General features: G+C 41.0%; 1 protein-coding gene across 1 annotated transcript in view; it reads left to right on the forward strand.

Annotated features, from left to right (window-relative positions):
* Positions 1–10,938: 10,938 nt before the first annotated feature.
* Positions 10,939–12,604, forward strand: part of CCNH (cyclin H) — a 51,168-nt gene continuing 49,502 nt past the window's right edge. Inside the window, exon 1 of the mRNA XM_006873188.1 lies at positions 10,939–11,058. Within this exon, the coding sequence (XP_006873250.1) occupies positions 10,942–11,058 (117 nt within the window). The 5' untranslated portion in view covers positions 10,939–10,941. The remainder of the gene's footprint in view (positions 11,059–12,604) is intronic.

Genomic DNA, 12,604 nt, shown 5'->3' on the forward strand with positions numbered 1-12,604 from the left:
ATATGCACAGCCTTGGAACTCCAGGGCTCTGAGATACAGGGATTGAGTCATGGTTGGAATGGGTGGGGAATTGTGTTAAGATGCTTGGCTGTTTTTTTGAATCTTGGTTTTCCTTGCATTATAATATAGAGTAGACACTGGAGGGGGAGAGAAAGGAATAGTCAGAAACATCACACAAGAGGGCTTGTAAGTCTGTCTTCTGCCTCTAACTGATTGGAATACCTAAAATGGGACAACAGCGTACCCAGTGAACGAGGCTTCCTGCAGAGACTCTGCAATACAGAAGACTATAGGTAGAAACCAGAACCACATCCAGATCACCAGAAATGAGAAATCTCCACTTGAAAGGACGAGCTGACCAGCCTGGAGCGGTGAGAAGAACAAAAGATACATCTCGAATGAAAGACCTACAGGAAAAATACAAAACAATGGAGGCAGATGGACTGTTACTACAGGAACAAATGGGTAGCTTCCCTAGGAGACTATGGGACAGTTGGTCGGATCCTACCAACGCAGGCCCCCTTCCAAGACTGAGACTCGGTGAAAATGCATGCTCGGATTGGTGACCATACACATCACCTTATAGGGAGAAGTGGGGTAAAGGCAGTAATGAAGCGGCAAGCTAAGCCTTACAATATTCAGTGGGCTTCTGTGGACCCGGTTGGGGACCTGGTTGGCAAGCAGTGTGAGGAGACCTGAAGAAGACTCCTGGGCCCAGAGTCAGTGACGTGGCCACAGTGGACTCAAGTGGAGAATGGAGCTGCGGCTGATGGGAAGAGAGGGCATGTGCACAAGAACACCCACACTTGCAGATGGAACCCACGTGACCTGGACCGGATGACTGGATGATCAGAGCTCAACCAGGAGAAGAAAGAAGTGGGGGGGGTGGGGGGAAGAGGTTGAGCTGATTCAATCTGATGAACTTGACCTATACCTATGAATGCGGTGACTCAAAAGAGGCAACAAATCCTTACAGCAAGAAACACTCCCACCCCCTCCACACACAGTAGACAGAGATGGGCAACTTGGACATTGGATACCCAAATGGAGAGGGAGGGACTACAAAGGCAAGAAGTGACTGACTTACAAGCTTTCAAGAGGGAACCTAGAGCCAAAAGGCATGGAGGAAGGTAGAATCACCAGTGAGTACTATCCAATCTGTCTAGGTGGAGCTGATGAAATGAAATACAGATGGGTTACTCACGATACTGTAGTGAATAATGGTTATCAAGATGGATTGAGAGGGTTGGAAATGCAAAGGTAGACGTTTTGTAGCAAGGAAGGGAGTGATTATTTCTCCAGTCTAGGAACGGAGGTCTCTGGGACCACCAACGGAGAAGAGCCGAGAGCGGGACCCTACCCAGAGAAGCAGAGATGCCTGAAATGGAGACAGAGATGATGACGTGGAGTGGTGAAGTGGCTGGGGACTTTGGATCCAGAGAGGGAGAGGGACTGTGGGCCGAAGACTGGGGGGTTGGGGGGGGAGGGCGAAGGGTAGAGGACAGGTTTTTAGGATATACCCTTTGGTCGGAAGACGACCCATGGAGGGGATTGGAACCATGGCAATGAAATGATATGTGATGGAATGAATGTAAAACTAAAGTTCTCTCATGTAAACTACCATATAATTCACAATAAAACATTAAAAAAAAAAAAAGAAGATAGACGGAAAAAAAAAAAGTATAGGGTTTACAAGTCTGTAAATCTTTATGAAAGCAGAAATCTTCATCTTTCTCCTGAGAAGTGGTTGGTGGACTTGAACTGCAGTCCAGTCCTTATCTGAAAGGTTTTTTTTTTTTTCCCTTCTGATTTTAAAAGTCATTAAAATATTTTTGTTGTTGTCCCTAGTTATTGTGCCTAGAGTATGTTCAAAAAGTTGGTGAGGACTGAAATCACACTCTTCAATAACATGCAGCCTTAAAATTTTAGTTCAATTTGATTTTTGGCACTTCTAGAATCAGAAGTATTATAAGACCAAAACAACTAGACAGTAAGTCTAAGGATCCTCTTTCCCAAAATAAATAATTGAAGAGCATCATCATTCACATGCAAAAAGTCCATTCTTGACTGTCTTTAAACACAAATGTTGGAGTTGAGAAGTTTTGATGGAAAGTAAAATGTGAAAGAAGCTTCCATTGTTCCCTTTGAATTGAAAAAGCTTGCAGAAAACAGCATAGTATTTTGAATATTTTTAACAATTGCTGGTTGACCTGATGCCACATTCTATACTCCAAGCATCCGAAAGGAGAGCAAACACTTGGGAGCTGTTTGACAGAAGTAAACATCCCTGTCCTAAATATGATGAAGCCACTTTACATTATTCATTTAGTCATTCAATAAATATTAATTAGTGTCTCTGTATTAGTTGCTTTGGATATGAGCCCAAGTCTGGAGGTGTGAAAAAATCTGATGCCTGCAAACAATTCAGTAGGCTGGTCTCTGTGTGTGTTGGGGAGATGGGGACATGGAACTAGGAAGGAAGAGGGTGGGAGAGGGTGGAAATCAGGATGAAATGGCAATGGTCAGATTTTGAAGGGAATTGTTTGCCTTGTTAAGGAAGTTTGTTTTATTCTGAAGTTGATGAGTAGTCAGTGAATGATTTTAATGAAGGCATGATATAATTGGATTTACACATTAGGAAGTTACCTATAGTGACAGTATAGAGCATTTGTTTTCAACCATGCTTTCAAGATAGAATTGCTTTCAATATGAAGTCTTTAAACATGTCAGTCCCTACATTGCAAAAATTCCTACTGAATTAGTGTGAGGTAGAACCCTCATAATAAAGGGGTTTTGAAAATTGTTCTACTATAAAGTCGTGTTGTAAACTTCTGTTCTTGAAGACTGAGTGGACTGGAACAAGACTGCACATAGTGAGCCCTAATAAGGAACTAATCCAATAGTACCAGAGAAAACTGCATGCAAGAACAAGAAATTTGGTGGTTGGATTTGCCATGAGTTTTTTTCAGAACAATGAGTATAATAAAACTGGTGTCTCCAGGATCTAGCCACATGGCTCCACCATGTGGATAATGTGTGATGTACCAGCCATCTGTGATTGCTTTTTTCCTTCTGATCTAGTTTGCTGTTATCATGAAGTTATTTACCAAGGAATAAATAAAAATACCAATGATAGTGTTTTGATAGAAAAAAACAAGTATTCATACACAAAAAGAATTGAATGAAAATATTTATTGAAACATGATATAAAAGTTCAATGTGAAAAATTTTAATTTCGTTAAGCACATTTAAGAAAAACATATTTATTTGCATTTATTAATTCCAAAATCCATTAAATAATACAATTTTTACATTTCTTTTTACATAAAAAAGGGTTGCTTCCAGGACTTTTGAAAAGCAAATATTTATAATTACCTTTTATATCTAAGTGTACAATTCCTTGAAAGTATCTTCATAATCCTGCCATATTTATTCTTGAAAAATATTGAAATAATTCAGGTAGTTGATTAGAAGTGCAGAATAAATGGATGAATTTTTATTACTGCAGACATTTCTACATCTTATTTAACTATGCATATAATTCTATCCAAAAAGCTGAAAGGTGTGATTCTTAACGGCAAAATAAAACATCTTCAAGATCTGTAAACGTCTACAATTATCAATATCTGTTCAATTAAGTTCAAAAATGAGATTACTAAACTGGTGAAATTAACATTGCATTTCTAATTCCCTAGCCTCCAGATGATTTGCTCAATAAGCAATTTTTCAGTTCATAATTCAATTGTACTTTTCATCTCCAGTCTTTACTCACGTTAAAATCCAAATTCTTTAATCTGATTTAATATATGAAACCAAAGATTTGGCATTTCTTTCTGTCACGCTAAGAGAAAAAATAAAGAAAAGACTTATCATTTTCCCTACATCCCCCAAGCTAACAGAAACCATCACCATAGTTTTAAAAATCAACTGCACTGACGTAACGAGAGTGTTGTTGTTATTGTTAAGTGCCATCAAGTAGGTTCTTGTATATGGTTTACAAGGAGCGACTAGTGGATTTGAAATGCCAACTTTTCAGTTCAAACTGACCTTGTGCGTCAGTGCTTTATCCTAGTTCAAGTTTTCAGCATCACTTGAAACTTGTTAGAAATACAAATTATTGTCTCGTGATTGGCTAATTTAGAATCTCTGGGTCCAGATATCTATGTTTTAAGTTCTCCAAATGAGTATGATGAAAACTAAAGTTTGAAAACCACTGAATTACAGAGAATTCAGAGTGGTACATTTGGTTAAGTGTACAGCTACTAACCAGAAAGATGGTTGGTTTGAATCTACCCAGAGGTACCTGTGAAACACAGTTCTACTCTGACACACATAAGGTTGCCTTGAGTTGGAGTCAACTCCTTAGCAACTGGTATTAGAGAGAGAAGTCTTATTAAAAATCCAAATTCCTGGGGTGCCACTACAGACCTACTAAATCAAAATCTCTAATTTAACAAACTTCCCAAATGATTATTATGTTCATTTAGATTCAAAAGTCACTACTTTGGAGTTATTCCTCTACTTTCATCCTACCATTCCATCCAACTAGTTGTAGAATCCTATAAACTTCACATTTGCATAAACTTCCAAACCTAATGTCATTAACAGTAAGAACTATGATTTTTATAAACACAGATTCCTAGGCCTTACTTTAGAATGACACACAAAAATATTACATAGATATATTACATTTCATATAGTGTATGTTATAAGCTTTACATAATATATCATCTGTCTATCTTCCTTTTGGGAGTATGGTAAGAAAACTGCCTTTATAATTCTGAGCCTAATATATCTGGGCCTATATTTGGGCCTAATATTTGGGCTTATTAGAACAGGCATGGCAGTGTAAGATAAGCACTGGGCTTCTAACCATAAGGTCTGTGGTTCAAACCCACCAGCCGCTTCCTGAGAACTCTATACATGGTCACTGAGTTAGAACTGACTTGATGATACTCAACAACAACAACAACAACATTTGAACTGGGAGCCCTGGTGGCGTAGTGGGGTTATGCATTGGACTGCTAACTGCAGGTCAGCAGTACCAATTCACCAATTGTTCTGTGTGAGAAAGAGAAGGTGGAATTCTGGTAGTGTAGTGGTTATGAGTTGGGCTGCTAATCTCAAGGTCAGCAGTTCGAAACTGCTAGCTGTTCCGCAGGAGAAAGATGAGGCTTTCTGCTCCTGTAAAGATTTACAGCCTCAGAAACCCTATACAGGGTTGCTATGAGTAGATTTGACTCCATGGCACATCACCGCCACCAAAAATTTACAGCCTTGGAAACCCTACATAGGGTCACTATGAGTTGGAATCAACTCAATGACAGTGGTATTAGAACTGACTTCCTTTCTTCCATTTTAATTTGGAACACATTACCTTAACATCCAACAAATAATTTCTAAGTTCAAGTAATGTAATTCTGCCTATTCTGTTCTTCTGCTCAAAATCCTTGACTCTATCACACACAAACTACACAATCCTTGACTCTATCACACACAAACTATCACACAGACTCAAGGGCCTCTGCTAAATTATGCTACTTCCTATTTTGCATACATACTTTCTACTTTATGCTCTATAGCTTTTGCCAAGGCAGATTCCATTCACTTAAAGTGCCAACTTCCTCAACATCAATAATAGTCCACTCGGTCTCCATGACCCTGAGACCAGAAGAACTAGAGGGTGTCTGGTTACCACTTCCAACTCTGAACGGTATCACGTTAGAAGGTCCTGGATAGAGTTGGTGAAAATGAAAACACAAATCAAAATGATAAAAATGACCAGGCTTACTGGTCAGAAAGAGACTGGAGGAACACCAAGATCATGGCCCTTGGATACCGTTCAGGTTTAGAACTGAATTCACCCTCATGGCTCAATTTTCAGACAAGTAATAGATACATATATAGTGGGGATAACAACATTAGTGAGGTATCCATACCATAGAATGGTTAACTATTCAAGATCAAAAGGGCAGCATTTAACTAAGGACAAGATTTAGAAGGATTGGGGAAGAAGAAGGAATGGAAATAAGAATCACAGGGAGGAAACAGCAGGTAGGATAAAACTACTGACCTTGTGGTTATCAACCCAATTTGTAACCCACTACGCTGCTAGAAAGATGAGGCTTTCTACTCCCGTAAGGATTTACACCCTCGGAAACCCTCTACAGGGTCGCTATGGGTCGGAACTGACTCGAAGGCACTTAACAACAACAACAACGCTGCTAGAGCTCTGGTAGCTACGTAGCTAGGAGCTCTGGTAGCGTAGTGGTTACGAATCGGGCTGCGAACCTTAAGGTCAGCAGTTCGAAACTACCAGCCGCTCCGCGGGAGAAAGATGAGGCTTTCTACTCCCGTAAAGATTTACACCCTCGGAAACCAACGCTGCTAGAGCTCCTTAAAAGTAATAGTAGTGGAAGGAAATACGTGCCACTTTTTAGTTATTAATAGTAATAGAATTCTGTTGTGGTACTGTAAGATAAACACTGGACTGCAAGTTCATTTAAACTGCAAGGCTAATAGTTCAAACTCACCAGCTGCTCCTCAGGAACCCTACACAGGGATTCTATGTGTTGGAACTGACTTGACGGAACTTAACAACAATGACAATAATGAAAATAGGTAGAGGCCCTAAGTTGTAAGTGCTCGTCTACCTTCCTTTGTAGAAATAGCACAGGAAACTCAAAAGGCTAAATAGGAGGATGTCACTCAGGCAGACAGACTATGGCAGCATCCAGCCTGCTCACACTAATAAAAAGCAATCACATACAAGCCTTAATGTTCTGGCTTCTGCAGCTGTGCATTATTCCATATGTGGTGAATTGAGATATAGCTCAATTCCTTTGACATGCCAAAAAATATGGTCTGTGTTAATTTTAACTTTAGAGTAAGAATTGTTAAAGATTTAACAAATCATTACATCAGCAGCCCCCAGTTTTTCATAACGTATTTCTCCTTTCTGTGGGCTAATGTGTCACACTACAAAGTCATTTAAACTGCAAGGTCAGTGGTTCAAGCTCACCAGCTGCTCCTTGGAAACCCTATTGGGTCACTATGGGTCGGAGTCAACTTGACGGCACCTAACAACAACAACAACAACAAATAAACCGTGCATTCAGCAATTTTACTCATATCCCTGTGGAAATCATATTCTGCCATTTCTTCTAAATGCCCATTTTTTATTTATCTTTACATAAAACTAAAGGAATTGTCAAATGTCTTTAGGAAAAGCAAAATAAGAGCATTGGCATGGTGGAGCTAAGATTCTATATATAAATTAATTTGCCTAAATGGCTTCTTTCCTGACTATTTTCTGCATCTTTCTCATTTTTCTTTTTAAAAGATTCTTTTTCCCCTATTATACATTTTGGAGGTCACAATTCATTAGATCATAGCCTGCCATGTCCTTCCTTAATATCACCCCACATTCTTTTGTTTTTTTCTCTTTTCTTAGACAATTTCCTCATCCAGATTACAGACCTGTGATCAATGGGCATTTTAATCTCTAACATTATAAACTACAAATGCATAAATTAGAGAAATTTAAGTGATGTGGCAAACCCTCTCTTTAACTGTACTGTTATGGATTGAGCTGTGTTGCCTCAAAATGGGTTGGAAGTTCTAACCTCTATACCTATGGTTATAATACAATAGGAATGGTTTTTCTTATTATGACGGTGGGGTGGTGGTAGTGTGCTATTAAGTTGATTCCAACTCACACAGACCCTACATAGGGTTTCTGAGGCTGTGAATCTTTACAGAACAGAAAGTCTCATCTTTCTCCCATGGAGTGGCTGGAAATTTCAAACTGCTAATTTAGGAGCTCTGGTAGATCTGGTAGCAAGGAGCTCTGGTAGCGTAGTGGTTATGAATTGGGCTGTGAACCTCAGGGTCAGCAGTTTGAAACTACCAGCTGTTCCGTGGGAGAAAGATGAGGCTTTCTGCTCCCGTAAAGATTTACTGCCTCGGAAATCTTGTACAGGGTTGCTATGAGTCGGAACTGACTCCATGGCACAAAACTACAACAACAAGAACTTTTCGGTTAGCAGCCCAACTCATTTAATTTGATTTCTTTTGAGATGTAAAGGAGCAGATTAAGCAAGCAACTAAGCAAGCAAGTAGAGATGGGGAAAGATAGATGCTATGCCCTTTAAAGATCACCAAGGAGCCAAGGAACATATAAAGAGACTACTAGGCCCTTACTCCAGAGCCAACTGAAAGAGAAAGCCTTTCCCTAGAGCTGGCATCACAAATTCAGATCTTTAGCTTCCAACTAAGACGCACTAGGAAGAAGTAGAGGACTACTTCTGAACAGTTAGCCCCTGAAAACCTTATGAATAGCAACTCTTCTACAAAAGATTTGTTTAAAGTTTTAAAGAGCAGAGATAACAGTTTGAGGACTAAAGTGTACCTAACCCAAATCATGGTATTTTAACTGCTTCATATTTACACACACACAAGGTGGTTTCAAAAAGTTGGTGGGAAAAAGACATGAAAGATAATGAAATTTTTCCATGAACTTTTGAAGTCTCGTTGTACATTTTGGTAAATTCCTTAAATACCAGGACACATAAAGAGTATTGCTACAAATCATGTTTTTGTTTGTTAGGTGCTGTTGAATCGGCTTCGATTCATAGAGACTTTATGCACAACAGAATGAACCACTGTCCAGTTCCAATCTCACAATCATTGTTACGGTTGAGTCCATTATTGCTGCCACTCTGCCAATCCATTTCGTTGGAGGTCTCCCTCTTTTTTGCTGACCCTCCACTTCATAAAGCATTATTTCCTTCTCAGGGACAAAACCACAGAAACCTTAATTTAACAGAAACATTAAAATGCGACATGTCTCTCAACATATCCTCCATGTAAGTCTATATACTTCTAAAGACAGTGTTTGCATCTCTCTAACCCCTCCCCCAAAGAATTCTGCACTCTTTTATTCACACCAAAATAGCAGTTTTGGCATCCTCTAAGGATTCAAATCTTGTTCCCTTTAAATGCTCTATGTGTTTTGGAAACAAAAAGAAGTCTGATGAGGCAAGATTAGGACTGAAAGGCAGATAGGGTAAATTTCCCAATGAAATTCTAGTGGGACAGCCCCTGCTATCCTTGAAGAATGAGCAAGTGCATTGCTGTAACAGACAAAACTTCCTTGGTGCAACTTTCATGGTCTTTTTCTCACCTATGTAGTTTTCAAATTTCTTAAACATCTTACTAATATGCCCCTGTGATCATCCTGTGTCCTTCAAGAAAATCCATCAAGATTATCCCTTTGGAATTCTAAAAACAATTACCATAATGTCCTGAAATGACCTGTCTGCTTTGAATTTAACTGGTCCATAGATCCCCTCAGAAGCCACTTTTTTTTTTTTTTTTTTTAATTGAAGGCACCCTAATGAGACTAAGACAAGTGTATTACTGAAATAACTTGTCTGCAGTTATCCAATGACTGTAGAAACATATTTAAACATGTTTTGGTTAGAATAAACCTGTGCATGTAGTAATTGGAAGTCTAGTCGCAATACTTTTTTTTTACTTATCCTATTAATGATAACTTACTTTAAGGCTTCCTCAAGGGCAGTAATAAACAAAGAAATCCCAAGAAAACTCTAAAACTATCATACATCATGACCCCAGATAAAGACACAGGGGTGAGGACTAGTTAGTTGTTAACAAAAGAGAGAGAGAGAAAAAATAATAATAACAGAAAGAGAATGGTGGTTGTTTGTGGTGGTTATGTGCCGTGGAGTAGGTTCCAACTCAGAGCTACCCTGTATAGTGTTTCCGAGGCTATACATCTCCGTAAATATGTGGTCTGTGCTTATCCTACGTCCCATAGCGGGACTCTAGAAAGAGAAGGTTGCTCCTAGAAAGAGAAGGTTGCTGTTATGTGCTGTCGAGGTAGTTCCAACTCCCTGTATAGTGTTTTCGAGGAGCTTCTGGTGAGTTTGAATCGCCAACCTTGTGGTTCAAACAAACCATGTCCCCAGTGTTTATCCTACAGCGCCACACCAAGAGAATGGTGGTGGTGGTTTGTGCCATGGAATCAGTTCCAACTCATAGCGACCCTGGAGTTATGTTAATTGCAGAATAAAGACAGATAGACAAACATTGCTTCTAGTTTTCCAATTATTTTGCAGAAACACTAGGGTAATTAGGAGTCCTGGTGTGGCGCTGTGGGTTAATGCCCCAGACTGCAAAGCTGTTGGAACTGCAAGGTCGGCGGTACAAGCTCACCAGCTGCTCCTTGGGAACCCTATACAGGGTCTCTATAGGTCAGAATCGACTCGATGGCACTTAACAACAACAACAATGGTAGTGCCCAGGACACTGGCCTGCCTTAAAATAGTCTGGTATGCTTCAACCTAATCCAGACTTTGCTCAATCATCACCTTGTAAAGCCTACTCTAAAAACTGTATCCTCCCTATGCCTTTCCCTACTTCAGATAGTTGTTAAATGCTGGGGAGTCAGTTCTGTCCCATAGCGACCCTGTGTAGGGTTTCCAACGAACAGCGGTGGGTTTGAGCTACCGACTTTTCGGTTCAAACTAACCTTGCAGTCCAGCGCAAGACTCCTGATTACCCTAGTGTGAATTGTTTGTGACGACCACCTTGAAGGTAAGGCCTGCCCAGCTTGGTCGCTTCTCCTTTAAATCTGCCTTGGAGAGGGCGGGGCTAGGACCGAGGCTCCCAGAAAGGCGAGATCATCCCTGTATGCTCCACCTACTCGGTCGCTGGCTTTGGGAGCTGCCTTTTCCCCCTAGTTCGTTCCGGAAACGTGGTGAGATCCGGGCCGGGTCTGCACGTAACCGTGACGCAATCGAGTCCGCGCCAGTCGACCTGACGCCCTCAGTTTACGCGAGGTCCTGGGCTTCCTAGACCTGGCTTAAATTTTGAATCCTTTCTCTAGGTTCCAGGTGTCTGAGCTCGGACTCCACGATGTACCATAACAGTAGCCAGAAACGGCACTGGACTTTCGCCACTGAAGAGCAACTAACACGACTGCGGGCCGACGCCAATCGCAAATTCAAATGCAAAGCGGTGGCAAACGGGAAGGTGAGGACCCAGGCAGCTACTCCTTTGCCTCGGCCCCTAAACCTGGACTAGCTGCGGCGCTTCTGGGGCTTTGCGCACTTCCTCATCCCTCCAGCCACTGCTGCTGAATTTGTTTATAGTCTGTAAATAAGCTAGTGGTTTGTCAGGTGTTGACAGTGCCTTACGCATAGTAAAAGTGGGGCAAGTGCCATCCACAGTTCTGTAGGGACATGTGTTGTTGTGTGCCGTGGAGTCGGTTCCGACTCATAGCGACCCTACACAGGGTTTCCGAGGCTGTAAATCTTTACGGGAGCAGACTGCCTCGTCTTTCTCCCGTGGAACCGCTGGTAGTTTCGAACTGCTGACCTTGCGGCTCGCAGCCTGATTCGTAAGCACTACGCTACGGGGAAGACTTTTCCCAGTAGATGATCCGAGAAAACGGGGAAAGGGAGTTCCAGGTGGATGGAGCCACTGGCCCAAAGTTAAGTGCCATTGAGTCGGTTCCGACCCATAGCAACCCTGTATAGGGTTTCCAAGGAGTGGCTGGTGAGCTTGAACCGCCAACCCTGAGGTTCAAACCGACTTTGCAGTCCGGCGCATTTGCAGTTAGGAGTCCATGGTAATTGTGTGTGGCCAAGTAGAACAAGTATATAGGAAATGGCTGGAGAAGGTAGGAACTTGTAATAGGCAAAAGGGAGCTTGAAGTTTATACTTTGAAATGTTTTAAAAGTAATATAATTTAGCAGATCTCTGTTCTAGAAGGAGCCTTCCTGGTAACTAGGGAGTCAATGGATTGGATGGAGCGGAGTGCAGGCAGGAAGACTAGAGAGAGACATTAGCTTAAATCAGTTGACTGAAGATGGTTTGGGCTGTGGCCTGTCAGCTGTTCTTCTGTTACAACTTCCAATCATGTCTGCAGTTTACTCTTTTTCATAGTCTCCACCACTCTAGCCCAAAGGTCCTTTCAGCAGTTACTTGATGTCTCAGACATTTATTCTTAATTTAGTTTTACCTTTAATTTATGAGTATTTAATGTCACTCATTTTTGTGCTATACTAAATAGTATATAGGAGTTCTGGTTGTTTAGTGGTTATGAGTCTGGTTGCTTGCTGATTGCAAGGTCAGCAATTCAAAACTACCAGCGTTTCTGCAGGAGAAAGATGAGGCTTTCTGCTCCCATAAAGATTTAAAGCCTCAGAAACCCTATGCAGAACTGACTGACTCCATGGCACATAACCACCCACCACCAAATAATTGATGGGAGGTGACTTTGATGGCACTTAACAGAAACAACAAATAGTATATAGAGCCCTGGTGTGGGTAAGCATTGGACTGCTAACCACAAAAATGTTGGTTCAAACCCACCAGCTGCTCCTCAAGAACTCTATACAGGGTCGTTATGAGTTAGAACCAACTTGAGAGCACTTAGCAACAACAAAATAATACGTGTGTGTGTGTGTGTGTGTGTGTATAGGTAGTTGTTAAGTGCGGTCAAGTCGATTCCTACCCATAGTGACCCTGTCCAATTCGTAACCACTACGTTACCAGAGCGTTCTCTCTATCTTCC

This window comes from Chrysochloris asiatica, unplaced genomic scaffold (genome assembly GCF_000296735.1).
Source record: "Chrysochloris asiatica unplaced genomic scaffold, ChrAsi1.0 scaffold00227, whole genome shotgun sequence".
NCBI classification, from domain to species: domain Eukaryota; kingdom Metazoa; phylum Chordata; class Mammalia; order Afrosoricida; family Chrysochloridae; genus Chrysochloris; species Chrysochloris asiatica.